The 16,897-nt window shown below is 34.4% G+C and overlaps 2 protein-coding genes and 1 long non-coding RNA gene across 12 annotated transcripts in view; 2 read left to right on the plus strand and 1 right to left on the minus strand.

Annotated features, from left to right (window-relative positions):
- The window catches only part of Snap25 (Synaptosomal-associated protein 25kDa), a 47,699-nt gene extending 40,254 nt beyond the window's left edge, over positions 1 to 7,445 (plus strand). For 6 of the 10 annotated variants that reach the window (XM_087344126.1, XM_087344128.1, XM_087344129.1 and 3 more), the window contains 2 exons: positions 180 to 324; positions 3,019 to 7,445. In XM_087344126.1, the coding sequence (XP_087200252.1) occupies positions 180 to 324; positions 3,019 to 3,084 (211 nt within the window). In that variant the 3' untranslated portion in view covers positions 3,085 to 7,445. Of the gene's footprint in view, positions 1 to 179; positions 325 to 2,312 lie in introns of all 10 variants that reach the window. The other 4 variants (XM_087344124.1, XM_087344125.1, XM_087344123.1 and 1 more) reach the window with 2 other exon arrangements.
- Positions 5,650 to 8,224, minus strand: LOC147874590 (uncharacterized). The gene is made up of 2 exons (XR_015533910.1): positions 8,140 to 8,224; positions 5,650 to 7,923 (listed from the first exon to the last, which is right to left on the minus strand). It is a non-coding gene; the product is annotated as an uncharacterized LOC147874590 (long non-coding RNA).
- Positions 8,225 to 8,315: 91 nt separating this feature from the next.
- On the plus strand, positions 8,316 to 15,780 carry PNPase (polyribonucleotide nucleotidyltransferase 1). Its single transcript, XM_022086098.2, has 9 exons — positions 8,316 to 8,561; positions 8,761 to 9,678; positions 10,218 to 10,391; positions 11,101 to 11,294; positions 11,535 to 11,698; positions 12,237 to 12,424; positions 12,884 to 13,007; positions 14,088 to 14,321; positions 14,761 to 15,780. The coding sequence occupies exons 1-9, from the start codon at positions 8,389 to 8,391 to the stop codon at positions 14,920 to 14,922; spliced, it is 2,331 nt and encodes a 776-aa protein (XP_021941790.1). The 5' UTR covers positions 8,316 to 8,388; the 3' UTR covers positions 14,923 to 15,780.
- The last annotated feature ends 1,117 nt before the right edge of the window (positions 15,781 to 16,897 follow it).

Consider the following 16,897-nt stretch of genomic DNA (forward strand, 5'->3'; position numbering starts at 1 on the left):
AAACGTGGAAACAAAATGGTAACTGTAGTCTGTCTTTCAACTCCCACTTTGATAGTGAAATAATAAATAACATAATGCCTTCTTGAGAAGAGGTACCGGTACTGTAAAATAATTCAGACAGTGCATGATGTCCAGGAAAGTTGCTGAATTGAACCTTTGTCAATAATATTCAAATCTAGGATCACAAATGATGCTCGTGAAGATGAGATGGAGGAGAACATGGGGCAGGTGAACACGATGATCGGCAACCTGCGTAACATGGCAATTGACATGGGCTCAGAACTGGAGAACCAGAACAGACAGATTGACAGAATCAACCGCAAGGTACACAACCGCATCCTCCACATACTTGTCATACTTGTGATGTGTTGCAGATTGCAGACAGTTGGACTGCATAATTTATGTTTTGTTCCCTTGTGAATAGATTATGACTAGGATTTAAGCAAAATACATGTTGTTCCTTGAGCGGTTTTGTACATATGATGCTTTCAATATTCCTTTATAATTTCAAAGAAATAGACTACAAATCTTCACTTGCATGAAAGAAAAGAATTAGCATTCTGTGTCCAAATGAAACTGCATTACAGGTTTCAGTATTACTATGGAGTATTCTCTATTTTTTTAAGGTGTTCTGATATTACAATCATTTATCATGCCCTTATATTATCACATATTATATAAAATGCAATTTAACTTAGCATATTTTCTGAAATTTTGATACAAAGTTTCATGCATAGCCAAGAATGTATTTGGGGTTGAATATAGGAAGCTCAGCATATTACGAAGCAATCATTAAGCCGCTGGGTTCACAGACTTTCCCCATGGGCATGAATGATTGTTTCTTAGTACCGATATATTTATTTAATTAGTTACGTGCATTGTATGTAAGATAAATATTCATATTGAACTTTTCTGGCAGCAAATTCCCCATGTGTGAACATGTGTTTTATGTGCTATATGTCTTGTGTGTGTGTGTGTGTGTGTGTGTGTGTATCTATCTATCTATCTTTTATCTCCTGAAGTGTGATGCAGGTAAGAAAGTGTTACATACCATTATTAGTATCTAATGAATTATCAGAATCTGACACCCTTTCTTGTACTGTGTGTTATGCAGTCAGTTTGAACTCTGTTTACAGGTGTTGTTTTTCTTTTGTTGTTACTTTGAGATATAATTTTGCATTGGTTGTATGCTTGATTATGTTCACTGTTTTCATGTTAAAATTTATGAGTTAACTATATTAATGTAAATAGTCTTGTGTTTACTCTGGTGGCAATTGTTTGTGGTTACTATACATGTGTGTGGTGTAATAATTGGTTTGTTAAGCTGATTGAATGGCATACTTGACCACTTATAATTTTTGTTTTCAAAATTTAAAATTTGAAAAGCTAAGCTCCCTATTTTTTATTACTAGCATACACAGATTACTAGTTTTGTTAATCAGTTATGAGTTCTAAAATTGCAAAACGTTTATAATCAGTTAGACATACCACAACATTGTCACATTTCCTGCATATCCTAAAAAATGTACAATAAGTAGTCAACTGCAAGTGCAGCTGGAATTCGTACCGTAAAAATTAAGCTTTAAGAATAGTGTATTTCAATTTGTTTAACTCTTTGTAGTCACTGTCAAGAAATCCCATGCTTACCAACTTCACGTAAAGTTGTATTCAGTGTTCTTCTGGCAAGGTTAACTCCATGACTAAACAAACAGAGATCACTGTCTTCTGGGATCTCAAAGAAATTTACTTCTTCCATATCCTACACAGTAACATTTTTAAATTTTTTGTAAATGAGAAATGTATTGGCAGTAAGAGAGCTCTAAGGATGAATCCAGATTGGAATACTAGCATGGAGGTTAAAAAACATTTAATACACATTTTCTTAATTTATACTCCATTCCATACATGTACATGTAGTGGTATGTTTAGCTGATATTGGCTGTAACATTTATTTGTAAGAAAATAAAATCACTTATCATATAGAATATTTATTCCAACTTTATCATATGTATACTCTTCATTCCGTATATAAAGTACATGTACGCACAAATTTGCTTGCTTAGTTTTCCTCCTTTGTAGTAAGCTTTCACAGCCCCTAATCATTCTTTATTGAAAGTTGGATTTTATACTTGGGGAAATGTACCAACATTAAGCAGTTTAACATACCAAAGGCACATTCCCCATGTGTTCACTTGTCAAATTGTATTCAATGTTGTGTCTGTTTTGTAGCAGTATTTTGTGTCACTCTTTTGGCTAATGTATGGTGGTGTAGAAATTGACGCTTTATGTTTGTTGTGTGGTTTGCCGTGCAGGGGGAGTCGAACGAGACAAGGATAGCAGTGGCCAACCAGCGAGCCCATGACCTGTTGAAGTAATCGGTAAACATGATGGGCAGGAGAATGGGCAGTGGGTTCCATGCAGTGATGCAACAAAAGTGCTTATTATTATTGACTTTATTACCAGTATCTGTAAAATAGATCATGTGAAGTTGTCATGCTTAGCATCATATTTGTTGCTTTATTAAATGCTAAACAAGGCCACTTCCTCACTTTGTCCCAGAAACAGTTAACATATTTAAATTTCTTGTAAGAAATACAACTGTAGTAAAAGTTCATTGTGAAGAAAAACGCTTAAAATTTTAAGGCAGAAAACTAATATTAAATGTATATACTCAAACTAGCTTCTGATATTCCTTTTTGATAAGCAATACAAATATTAAAGGAAGAAATTACTGTAAGCTGAGTAAATGCTGTCAGCAGTTGATAAGAATCTCTCGCTATTAGAATTAGTAATCTTGGCAGTGGAACTTAACCATACATCCTCATTAGGCAGTAGAAAATAAAACTATATATTTTTTTATTTCTTAAATTACTGGAAGTGGCTTTGATTTAGGTTCATGTTTAATTGTTTTATGTTTGTCTGCACAGTCCACTCTTGTTGTTTGCTTTTGTATTCCTCTTATTGAGATTTTCCATATGAAATATTATATATGTCTGATCTTGTGTATGTGCTGCATAGGAAATGTCAAATGAACAGCGGATAAGAGATGCCAACCAGCGTGTCCATAGAATCTACAAGTCATAGATTGAGTAAACACATAAGCAACAAAATAGGAGGGCAACGTGGGCGGCAAGTGACTGAACCAGGGCTGCGTGAAGTCCAAGCAATGCTGATGGAGACATAGAACACACACATACCACGAGCTGTTTGAAGGTAAAGTTTATGTTCCAAGTTGTGACATTAGACTTTTCTTATGTGAATTCAAATCTTTATTATTTATCTATACAGTTAAGAGATTTATGTGATATTATGGATAAGTTTAAACTCATTTCTGTAAATGTACTGCAAAACTAACTTTTAGTGAAGTGTGTGTACATGTCATGCAAAATGTAAAGAAAGTGTTCAATGTCTCTTTCACTTGGTTATTAAACTTCCTAATCAGCACATAATGCAAGATAAATGACTTTTTCCAAGTGTGTACTTATGTGTCAGAACATAGTCATTTAAATCTAGTAGAATTATTGTTACTCTAAATAATAATATATAAGCTGTCAGTGAAAGTTTTTCATTTATATTGTATTGTTCATTATTTATTCTCTCTTCAACAACTTCATCGTAAGGGAAACTCCAAGAAGTTTTGTGTTTTAATCTAATAACTCTTTGTCTGCTGGTAACTAACTTGTACAAAGTAGATGGAGATTGTTTTTTCACGTCACACTTTTACTTCATTTGATAGGAAGCTATTGGACCATGAAATCACTAATGGCAATGTGAATTTTGGTAAAAGTGTATTTACCAACATGTATGTAAAAATACATATATATTTTTTGTATATATTAAAAAGAAAGTGTAGTACTTTGTTCAGGTTAAGTTGTATAAATTTGTTTCTCTATTACAATTTGCATAGCACTATTGAACTTGTTTTGACATGTTGAAGCTGTGTCTTACAAATTGCTTTCTAGTACCATTACACGTAATTCAGGGTTTCTGCTTTTGTATATATTATCTTCAGTTTTAAGCTCAAAATGTGGTCATAAGCAGGAGATATGAACTAGATATTAGTACTGTGTTGTGTGAATAGATTAAAAACTGTGGCAGAAAGAATGATTGATTCTCCGTAGTGTAACTGGGGTGTAATTGTAATCATAAAGTTATCAAAATCATACGGTTTCCAGACTTGATCCAAAAATGGGTCTTAATCTGTTACATTGGACTGTATAAATCTGCTGACTCTGTAATAACCTGCATACCAGCGAAGTAATGTAAGAATGGTAATGTACTGCGACTTTTTAGCGTTGCTTTCCAATACCACACATGCCTTTGTTGTTTATTGCTTGTAGATTTTATAGTTAATGTATTTGTAAGGATAACGGAAGCCATTTTGCATATACACCATATTCAGTAGGGACCCTGTATTACTGTATTGTTAACTTTATTACTGATAAATGAACATTTTCTATGTAGTTTAATTACTGTTAGGGGATTGTGATGTATTTTATATACTCTCCAGTAAAAAAGGAATCTATATGTTCCCCGACTTTGGTCTTTTATATATATAATGTTGTTACAGAGTTCATGTTGAGTGAAAAGAGCAAACTTCACATTAATAAACAAGCGAGAATTTCTTTTTGACTGAAAATTAAGTTGGCCAAGTAAGGAAGTCCCCTATCTCTCCAGTTCTGTGCTAGAAATAATGTTATACCAGCGTGGGCTGGGTGATTTAAAGAATGTTATGAAATGCTGATACTCTTCCTGTAAGAAATAAATCCATTCAGTGTTTTCCGCATGTTGGGAACTTGATTTTGAAATTAAAATTGGGGATCTTCAGTATTGTAAATATACTGTTTCTGAGATTTGGCTGAAAATTATATTATTGGATTTATTAATGGCGTTGAAATTTCAGCTGGCTAGTTTATGATTTGGTGACAAGAAGACCAATGTAGACAAGGAATACTTGGCAGCTACACCATGGCATGGCCTTTTTTGCTATTCGTCATCACTGTATTGATTGCTGTTTTTCCTAGTCGGTCAGCTGCAGTTCTAGCAAGTTTGCAGTTTACTTCCATACATTACATGAGATCTGAAAATGTTACGCATTGACTCACACACATTCCCCGTGCCTTCTACGCGGATTCTGGCTTACACACTGTAGTGCTTCTTTAGATGTATGGGACATTTCATGTTGAATGATTCGTCTGAGATTCTGAGATATTCTGTGTATGAGTTGGTTTGATGGGCTTTAGTTATTAAGTGTCCCCACTGACTGAAGGTACCAGTTATAGAAATTAAGTCTGGGTGCTGTGTCACTTGGCTGCAGTAAGTGCTCAACTGTTGTTTAGTAATGTCGCAGTTTAAATAATTTTGTAGTGATTCTTGTGATGCCTTGTGATATTCCTTTTTCTTGTGCAAAGGAATTTAAGAGATTTATGAGATGATTATTCAAGCAAAGATCTGATTTCATCTATCTTTTTTGTCTGTTAATACTTTACAACATTTCAGTTTCCTGTCTATTAACACATAAGTTGATACTTTAATGGCAAGATTCTGAATAATTTCTGTTGGGGAATTTAAATCCTGGGAAACTTTCTTCTGAATGTCTTCCAATTCTTCCTAGCCACTTAATACAGAATTAATATAAAACACCCAGAGCTCTAATATGATTCTATTCATGTCATATACAAAGGAAATCTTGAGCAATTCTCAGTCCCTTGTTATTGTTGCAAAGAAATGTAATACCATAATCATTACTGACTTGCAATAATTTGTAATGACTGAAAGTTCATGTCTTGGTGTGACTTCCAGATATTCTCTCTGTATTTGATAGCATTCTCAGTTATATAACTTCATTCTGTAAAATAAAATTCATATGAAAGGCATTTTCTGTGATGTCTCATATCTGTACTTACTGTTAATGTAATAGTTCATGATGAGGGAACAAGTTTGTTTAATATAATATACTGCAAGGTCTTTAGGCTCATCCATGGAAATAATTCTGTTAATAACACAATCTCTTTGTAATTCTGGCAATCAAACAGTCATTAAATTTCATGATTATCTTCACATTATTGAAATTGGTTGAAGTATACCAAGTCTTTTGTAAGATGGCATATGTGGCTGATACTGTTTTAAAAATGTAGCAGAATTACTTGTTTTAGTATGGGTAATGAGCTGTATTCAGAGAGGAATAGTAAAAGTGTAAACTAAACAAGAGCCAAGCTTCATTGTTAATTAGTCAGGTATGTAGTGTATAAACAGGTCAGTCAGTACAGTATTGATAGAACTTGATAACGGTGTTGCGTTTGAATAAATTACCTTGCTCTTATTATAGTTCATACATTGTCCGGTACCTAAGAATCAGTCTATTTAAATAAGCTGTAATGTATGGCTTATTATAATGGTGCTTGTTGTGAAAACTTTATATGCAAATGGTTTACTTGCATTTTTAATCCAACTTCTACGAACATACAGAATTGTAATTATTGTATTTTGGTACTGTAATTAGTCACCATTGATTTGACGACTTTGTGTTTTCTAGTTTTACAGGAAAACATGATGTGCTATACAGCAGAAGGATAACGAGTTTCCATTTTAAGTAATGAATCTTTCAAACAATACAGTACTTATTGAATACTTAATCAGAGTAAAATGGCTTTGAAATGCACAGAGAATATAATATGAAGAAGAATATTACAATTAATTGTACAAATGCAATACTTTGAACAACTCTGATTATTTTGCTAAAAGAAATATTTGTATTACTTGATAAATTATGCATTAATAAAAAGTAAAATGTTTGTTATAACCTAGAATTGTACAATACCATTATAATATAGTGTACTTGTTTAACTAAAGAGGATAAAATTATGAATATATAATATTTTGAAAGAAAATCTGTAGCTGTATGTATGTGTCATCTAAACATTTTGTCATTATTGTGTTTACTTGAACATGTATCAATCTTTTGATCAGCTCTAAAGACTAATCTCTGTGTAGTACTAAAAGTTATAGCTGTCCATGTTACAGATGGAAGACAAGAAAGCCTACATAATGTGCATCTGGTAATGAATGAATACTATAAGCATGGATCTTATACAGTTTCGTGTGTGTTGTCATCTTAGCTTCCAGAGACGACCAAAAGCTGAATTGTTGTTTTCTTATTAAAAAGTCCTCTGTTTATAATTTGTACACTTTTAAATCAGTTTCCTAAAAACTGATTTTGCAAAATCTTGACTGTCAGTTTGGAAACAGTTATCAGAGGATTATGTTTGAAGTTGGTCATATTTTTGACATCATCTGTATCATAATTTCAAATAAGCTTATTTGTCTCTGAAGGCTGATATAAAACCATAAATAAATAGAACTGATTTCAGTGTATTTTAAATAGTGTCTAGTTCATTTTATGCCCTCTGTACTTATTGAGGCCAATAAAAAAAATGTAAGACTTATTTAATTCTTTTATATCAGTTGAAAACCTATAGCTTAACGCAGGCTCAAAACCACAACGATAACTGATTTTCCTGCATTTACACCTTCTGTCTAAATGTGAGGAAAGGGTAATTCATATGGAAATATCTCTACTGAATCCTCATTGAAATGCTGTACCTTGGTTCTAAGTCACCAGAGGCTCAGGATGAATTATAGATATCAGCTCACAAACTGAATAAATTAGCATGCAGATATGCTATGACAAATTCAAGCAATTAAATGGGTATCTATGGTATTACCCAGTATGTGAGGTATTAAGGGGGGTATCATTCTAGCCCTTGAGCACCCAAGTAAATTGCTTATGGGACATGAAATAAAAACAAGTCTGTTTGTAAAATAGTCAGTTCTGTTGTACTGCAGCTTGTATAAGCCACAAGCGCTCTGCTTCTCTCCTGTGTTGCTCATGTTTCACAGGCTGCATACAGTATTCTGCAATCCCTAGGTAAAACATAATTTGTCATGTTATGAGTATGAACGCCTTTCTTGAAAGTTATTACAAATTTTAGGCATAATTTTCCTCTTATATGGATTTGGATGCATATTACTAATAGATCTAAAGTACAACGTTCACTTTGGTCTGTCTGATATCTATAAAACAACCGTTCCAAGATAAAATAGAACAAATACAGTGGGATAACGAAACTTCATACGCACCATGACTATTCTTAGTTTTCCTACTATGCCCCACGCCCGTTTCTTTCCAACCCGGTATTTTTCTCTATTATTTTTACCCCTTCCTCCTTAACCGTCTGACCGGTTGACAACCTTTTAGTCGCCCTAATGATGGAAGAATCAAGGACCTATGAAACCATATTCTACCAAACTACGTCAGTACAACCCAGACAGCAATCTTCGTATTAGTGCACACGTAATACCAACATAATCTGTAGTACCGGTTCCATTATGGCTGCTCCGTATAGGTTAAAACTTTGGAGAGGTTGTAGTTTTGCTGAAAATACCACTTCACTCTTTAATGAATATTTATTAAAATACATAACTGGAAACTTAAGACAGGTGAAAAGATTCAGTGATAGTAACAAGAGAATTCCTCAAGTGGAAGTGCCATTTTCGAATGGGTAATTTTATTTATAACCTAACTTTCCATGTCTTAAGTTTTGTGACGTGTTTGAGGCGTTATCAGTCATGTATCTTCATTTACAGTACGTTTCTGCGTCCTTGATCATATAATATTGATTTTAAAGACCACTCCTGTGTTTTCGAAGTAAATTAAACTTCCATGCGTAGTGCCTTTATGTATTTCATGTTTCATTGCAGGAAGATTTTGTCACTATCTACTGGCAAGTATGCCAGATTTGCTGATGGGTGTGCTGTTGCAGAGGTTGGTGATACATCTGTTATGGTAACAACTGTAAGCAAAACAAAACCTTCACCATCCTCATTTATTCCACTGGTAGTAGATTACAGGCAAAAAGCAGCTGCAGCCGGAAGGATACCTACAAACTTCTTGAGAAGAGAACTGGGACCTACAGAGAAAGAGATTCTAACAAGCAGGCTAATCGACAGGTCGCTAAGGCCGCTGTTTCCTGATGGATATAATTGTGAGACCCAAGTTATGTGTAATCTTCTTGCTGTTGATGGAGTGAATGATCCAGATGTTATTAGTATCAATGCAGCATCAGCAGCCCTGACTTTATCTGACATACCTTGGAATGGGCCAGTTGGAGCAGTCAGAGTTGGCTTTTGCAACAATGAAGTTGTAATAAACCCAACAAGAAGAGAACAGTCAGAAAGTATTTTGAATTTAGTTGTAAGTGCTACGCGTCACAACCTCGTTGTGATGTTAGAAGCTGCAGCAGATAATATTTTGCAACAGGATTTCTTGAAAGCAATCAAAACCGGTGTAAAAGAGTGTCAGAATATTATACAAGCTATACAGCAGCTCCAGAAACATTATGGTAAAGCAAAGCGTGAATTTGAACCTCTGCTAATACCGAGTGCAGCTGTTATGGAAGCAGTAAGGAGTTTCAGTGAAATCCGGTTAAGAGAAATATTCCGGGATCACGCACATGATAAACTGTCAAGAGATATGGCAGTGTCTGCTGTGAGAACTGATGTTGTTGATAAACTTAAACATAGCTTTGATGAGGCTGTTGATGTAAACATCGTGACTGAATGCTTTAATCGTGTTAGCAAAGAGACTTTCAGATCTTTGGTGTTTGAAGACAATATACGGTAAGATGATCATTTAAACAATTTATTTACCATGACAACTGAGCTGTGATATGTGTTAGTTATTAGTTTTATCATATAGTTTGCATATAATTCACAACAATAAAATCAGCTAATGACTTGTGTTAGACTAGATTTTTACAACAGTAGGACTGTCCGAAATACAGAAGAGTTTTTATGAAGATTTTCGCTTGTTAGGAAACCACCCATTTTTCTTTATATATTGATGGTAGAAAGCTGTTCTGATTCTATGAATCATAGAAAATGCTTCTTTCTTCTTTTATTGTCTTAGTTTATAATAAATTTATTTGTCAAAGGTTATTAGTAAGTGGTTGTTCTGTAGGAATCTTTCATGTTAGGCATCTTAACAAAAGCTGTTTCAGTGAATTAAATAGGAACTATGATGGATGGAAATCAAAAGATTAAAATGTTGATTGAATTTTGCCAGCAGCATTTTTTGTGTTAGTAAGTTTGTAACACATTAAGTATGCCCTTATATTTTTATATTCTAATTTATTTTATGCTTCTCATATATTATGCAGATGTGATGGTCGTAGCATGGAAGAACTTCGGAAAATTTCCTGTCAGGTAGATCTGTACAAACCGTTGCATGGATCATCTCTTTTTCAGAGAGGTCAGACTCAAGTATTTTGTACCGTCGCTCTGGATTCACCAGAGTCTGCTATGAAGATGGATCCTGTTACTATGCTTACAAGGTACGGATTACACGAGGAGAGAATGGGAACAGATGAAATGTATAACCGTGAAACTGTAATATTGCGTTTATTGTCCAACTACAGTATTTTATATTTAAAAAAATATATATAATTTATTTGCCAATTGAAGATGATCTTTATACTCACCACTGTGATAACCTCAAATTGTACAATTGTGTTTGTTGTTTTGTATTGGTATGAACTTGGTACATTGATTTGAGAAAAGAACAAAGGTTAAATTCAAGATACTGAGGGAATTTAACTGATCTGAGATGTATTAACTAAGTTAAATAAAATAACATAATAATTAGCTTTATAGTTTGTAATGTTAACCTGAATAAGTAAAGGACGTCAGTACAGACCATGCATAGGGAATCTAGAAGGGCATTAAAATTCTGGATGAAAAACTTAATGATAGAAGATCATATTATTTGCTATTTGACTTAAGGGAAGTTTTTACAAACATTATGGTTGTACTATATTCTGTTGCCAAACAAGTTAATTATTTTTAATTTAATCTAGTGAGATTTCATAGCAGTTAGAGTATGTAACATTACCTTAATGGCCAGATATCCTACAGTAATCAGAGTAAACCAATGATAATCATTCACTAAATATAATTATAATATTTTTTTCAAGAATAAAGTACAGAACTAGGAGAAAATATTTTTGGGTGTAGTTTAATAATGTCAGATGTCTTTGTTTTTAGTGGACTGAAAGAGAAAAATTTCTTTCTGCATTATGAATTTCCACCGTATGCTACAAAGGAAGTAGGTCGTATTGGTCCTGTAGGCAGAAGAGAACTTGGGCATGGAGCCCTGGCAGAAAAAGGTTTGCGACCTGTTGTATCCAGTGACTTCCCATTCACCATTCGGCTTACATCTGAAGTGCTGGAATCCAATGGTAGGTAATTTTTAAGCAAAATTTTAATTATACTTGCTTTACATGAGTGCAAATGCTGGTCTCTTAATTTTGTATTGCAGAACCCCGTTGTGTTTATATAAATACAGATATATTTAATTGAAATGTGTATGTAGGTTATTTAATGATGCTGCCAATAGTTCAGATTGTATACTGTCAGTTGATGTTCTTTTATCTTAATTATTACACTGATGGCTGCCTGATTGTTGTCCGTTGTATTAGGATCATCTTCAATGGCGACTGTATGTGGAGGCAGTCTGGCACTGATGGATGCAGGGGTTCCCATATCTAGTCCAGCAGCTGGCGTTGCAATTGGCCTCATTAGTCGTTATGCACACAATGATACCAAGCATATGGAAGACTACAAGCTTCTTACAGACATCCTGGTTCGTATATAATTATACACGTTTGCTGCTTAATTGTTGACTTTGTGCTATAACATTTAACTTGAAATACATGCACCCACCAAATTTTAATTTTACATTGTACATCAAAATAACCATAAAAAATATGTAGATTTCTGAAATATCTATAACTTCACAGTCACTGTCCTACATTGAGTAGCATTCATGTCACTCTCATCTCAGAGTTTTGCAAGGCTACGATATTTGTATTATTTATGATTGGAGCTTGTAAGCATGAAAGTGATTTAGAAGCTAACAAGAGTTGTACCCTAAACCTTCTTTTTGTTATAACTATCTCTGTGGAGGAGAGTCCTTCCTGAGAAGCTAATATGATGCTTTTATTGAACCTGAAGTTTTATTGCTATTTTCACAAGAGCCTGACACCAAAATTAAGTAAAGAAATCCCAAAAACATGTCAATCTAGTTTTCTTCAAGAATTGAAATTTTAGAATGTTGAATACGTTTCAACATGGACCACAAAGAGTTAACCAACTAAAAAGGATGGTACATTATGCTGTAGGGTATTGAAGACTACATGGGTGACATGGACTTCAAGTTAGCTGGTACAAAGAAGGGCATCACAGCTCTGCAAGCTGATATCAAGATTCCAGGACTTCCACTGAGAGTGGTCATGGAGGCTATTCAGGAAGCAACAGATGCAAAATCAAAAATCATTGACATCATGAATGAAACTCTCAACAGGACAAGGTAAGAAATAAGTTTAATGTTGTGAAGGTATAATTTGATTATTTCTAGACAATTTAATTTGTTGTATTTACATTAAAAGTCACTGATATTTTTGTTGTAACACTATTATTGCTTTGTATTTATTTTCTCTTGTTTGTTACATGCACCAGATGTGTGTTTAATGATGCATTCATCTATTACAAAATTATTTATCACATTTTTAGTGAACAAGGAGATGAAATGTACAGATATTGAAACATAATTTATGGGTAATTTGTTCTTGAATCAGAAAATATTGAGAGCCTTTGTTTATTATTTTAATCCTCGGAACATTTTAATTGGTATGATAAATTATAACTGAGCCTTGTCCCATTGTAATAATTCCATCATGTGCCTGTTGCAGAAATTTTTTCAGTATGCTGAAGGATTTTAATTTTTGAGATATTTTGTTTCTAGATGACTTTATTATTTTATTTTCAGGAAACAGAAAAAAGAAAATTGGCCAATATCTGAAAAAGTAGAAGTTCCTCCACAGAAGCGTGCAAAATTTTTGGGACTTGGTGGTAGCAACTTGAAACGTCTGATGGTTGAAACTGGTGTTCAGGTACTTGGCTGTTTCTGAACAGTATAATTTTGTACATTTGTATTTAGATTACAGATTTTAATTCTACTTTGGAGTTTGCTTCAGTTAGTTATGGGTCTTTTCTATAAAATATTTCAAGTATGAACAAAGGTGTCTGCTGCCAGAGTCATTGTTATTTCATACAGATTTTAGTGTGAGCTTGGCTATAGTGTTATTTATTTTAATTTAAATACCTTAAATACAAGACATAAAGTTCCTTTTAAAAAATCTTCATTGCATTTCATTTTTCTGTTAAGTCTGCTAAGTTGTTAATCAGGTTGAAAGTACGACATTAACGAGGAGTGCTGCAGACTTCAAAAAGAACATCCAAACTTATGATGCATTTAAAACATGTCATGTAATTTTATTTCTTCAAATTTACTGAAATTTTATAACTTTAAGATGGCTACAATTTTGTTTGTGTTTGGAAGGCAGCTGTCAAATCAGTTGTTAGTTCTGGAAACTGTTTAAATTACATAGACGGTATTTAAGTCACTTACTCATGTGACGTCAGTGTTACACAGTCAATCTGCTGTCACGTTTTTAAACAGGTCTTTCTTATTCTATTGTAAACCTGAGTCAGTGAATTCAGTCTTACATGAACTTATTGTCCAAATTAATTTCTGTAACTGGCATCTTCAGTCACTAGTGATATGTAAAGGTACGAAGACCTACAACTAATGCAGTGATCGCACTTAGCGTAAAAGACGTTTTATAGTAGCCCATAAGACAGCACACTCTTTTATTGTATAGGCTGTACCATCGCAGAACAAGTACGCACGCGGAGAGCCTTTATTAACAATGCAGTAATGTTACATCAGGAAAACCATGATGAAGTTTTCAATAGGGACTCTGTCATGTATTTGCAGAATAAATCTTATTTATATACTTTTTCATTGCTTATGAAGTTAAGAATCTGTGGAGTACTATTATGATTCTAAGTTAAAGCAATCTACACACCATTTATTGCATTTAACTATGTGATATGTGCTATTAATAATTATAAAAATTGTCTTTGTAATTTTTAACTGCACCTATGAGACAGTATTCTTTTTTCATCAGGTTACCCAAATAGAAGATTCCATGTTCTCCATTTTTGCTCCTAACCAAACAGCTATGAATGAAGCGAAGGAATTGATTGATCAGTTTCTCATAACTGAAAGAGAGCCAGAATTAGAATTTGGTGCTATTTATACAGCTAAGATTGCTGAAGTACGAGACATAGGTGTTATGGTCACATTGTATCCTACAATGAACCCAGCATTACTGCACAATTCCCAACTAGATCAACGAAAGGTAAGTTAAAAAATATTTTATGTTGCTCTTCTTTTATTCTAGGCTTACTGTGTAAAAGATAAGAAGAAACAGCTGAGAAGTAGTTGGTCTGTGTAAATTTATATATTTCTTTTTATACCCCAGAGTTTTGAAAATACCTTTATAAGAAAACATAAGTAATTCTACCCAGTTTCCAAATTGAAAAGTTATAGCTAAGTGGATCAGAAAGGAGCATATAGTGTACAATTTAACTTCTTTTTAAGCAACTGCAGTAAAAATTGAAGTTGTAAAAGGGATGAAGTCATGAATCCGACAGAAAAGATTTAATGTACATTGAAGAAATGTGTATGTAGTAACAGCTTAATGAAGAGAAAACTGTTACAATCTTAAAATATTAAACAAAAATATGGCTACAAATTGTTATACAAACATTGCGTCAATGTGTGGTAAATTATTACAGGTAAATCATCCCAGTGCATTGGGCCTGGAAGTTGGAGATGAGATTCAGGTGAAATATTTTGGACGGGATCCTGTCTCAGGCCTTATGCGTCTTTCTAGGAAAGTTCTCCAGGGACCAGCTTCTGCAGTCCTCAGGAACCTCAACGATAAGTGTTCCAGCTGATTGCTGTCATTATTCCACATAATTGTACTGTAACACTTAAAGTTCACTGTCTTCTAAGTCTGTTGAAAGTTTATTGATGTTTCAGAGGTGCTTGCAGCTCCATCATCAGGGTGTTGTGGTTTCTGATGATGGAGGCAGCAAGCACATCTGAAACGTCAGTATACAGGGTATACACAAAAGAATGGTGCGGTTTCAAAAGTTAATACAAAATTTATTTCTCACCTTACACGGGCACAACATACACCGTCAGCGGCGGTAACTGTCCAAGTTTCTCATGCATTAATTACAATCCTTCAATGTGTGCACACATCCACACGGTAATCAGACTCATCCCAGACCCGGTGTAGCATGTCTTCTGTAATGGCCTGCAGTGCAGGCGTTATCCGATCACGAAGTTCATGGATGGACGTGGGCAATGGTGGTACATAAACGCTGTCTTTAACGAACCCCCAAAGAAAGAAATTGTACCGTGTAAGATCTGGTGAACGGGGTGGCCAAGGAAGAAGGTTGTTGTCTCCATTTGCAGCAGCACGTCCGATCCAGCGCTGTGGAAAAACACGATTGAGAAGCACTCGTACATTCCTGTGAAAATTGTGGGGGGAGCTCCGTCCAGTTGTAGAATGTAATCATCATAATTGGTATTCAGTTGGGGTAACAACCAGCTTTCCAACTTTTGAAACCGCACCATTCTTTTGTGTATACCCTGTACTTCTACCAGATTACCCAGCCCACCAAGAAGACAGCTAGCCATCTTCATATTTGTTGCTGTGAGAAACTAAAATCTCTCTTATAAATCCTTATTTGTAAAAATATCGTACTAATAAAATTCAGTGCAGTTTTTCATTGCTAAATTTTAAATCTGTTGACTTATTTTTACATGTCATTTTCTCAGAACTTTCGAAAAGTATGTTGTAACTTGTCTGATTTCTGGGACAGCGTATGTTGTGATGTATGATGGATTCTATCACAGTTGATGAGAAAAATTCCACTCTTCATAAGTGGAGGACAGACAATATACCATATATAAGAACTTGGTATGTAGTTAATGTAATGTGTGAATCCCTTGGAGATAGCAAAAATGATTGCAGAAACGTGGTGACTACCATGACATGAATACACGGATCCTCCAATTCTGTTGTGTTTGCATTCCAAAGTGTGATTGATGTGGGATAGTGATTACCGTCTTTACCGTCTGAGCTCTTGGCAGTGGTTGTGATGCAGGGTCTCTTCGTAGTAGTTTTACGCCATCTGCCGATAGATGCCAGCGCAGTGTAGATTCCAGATAATTCAGCAAAAAATTATGTAACAATTTAAACACTTCGGCAAAATAATTATCTGAAAAAATTTAAAAAAATTGGTTACAGGGCCAAGGTGCATTCGAAAACAGAAACAGAAGGAATAAACAGTTCAGGACCTTTAGCACGATATACACAATTAAACAAAAGAGAAACGCTGTCGGGCGGAAGTCGATTTTATATGTGAAATTAGCGAATAATTGTGACGGAATATCGCATGGAATTACAGATCCACCAATCGAAGACAAAATGGAGCACAGAGTACGAGATAGACGAAGGGGATCCATGGAAGAGGAATTTAAATTATGTACAGCAGGAGTCGGCAATAATTTTATTACTGTGGCATCATTGGTCATTACCAAAGGAATTTGGTCGGTTGGTTGTTGTGTCGCTGATTACAAAATTGCTACTATGGAACACAGCTCGTCCTACGTTCCTCCTGTAACAAAACACACGACTCTAATTGCAGCCAATTAAACGTATAACAGTGTCACATAACAAGTGGATTTAACTAATCGTATTGCAGCCCCGATGCTGTGTATTTGCCTAGCTGAGAGGAGTATTATGAAGGAGACTCAGGTGCAGTACAAGTTTGTGATAAATTAAAACTTTAAATGAACAGTTTAGCATGCACGTCTATGTTGTTCCATTGCTGTTCCCAAAATATTTCAGAGACGTAG

Source organism: Zootermopsis nevadensis, unplaced genomic scaffold, assembly GCF_977971745.1.
Source record: "Zootermopsis nevadensis isolate Lab colony 2312 unplaced genomic scaffold, Znev_1.0 Znev_ptg000007l, whole genome shotgun sequence".
Lineage (NCBI taxonomy): Eukaryota > Metazoa > Arthropoda > Insecta > Blattodea > Termopsidae > Zootermopsis > Zootermopsis nevadensis.

Bases quoted from the DNA above. Each gene is read 5' to 3' on its own strand.
- PNPase (XM_022086098.2), top strand. From the start codon at position 8,389: ATGGCTGCTCCGTATAGGTTAAAACTTTGGAGAGGTTGTAGTTTTGCT. The intron at 11,295-11,534 runs GTAGGTAATTTT...CCGTTGTATTAG, and splicing joins TGAAGTGCTGGAATCCAATG to GATCATCTTCAATGGCGACT. The intron at 11,699-12,236 runs GTTCGTATATAA...ATTATGCTGTAG, and splicing joins AGCTTCTTACAGACATCCTG to GGTATTGAAGACTACATGGG.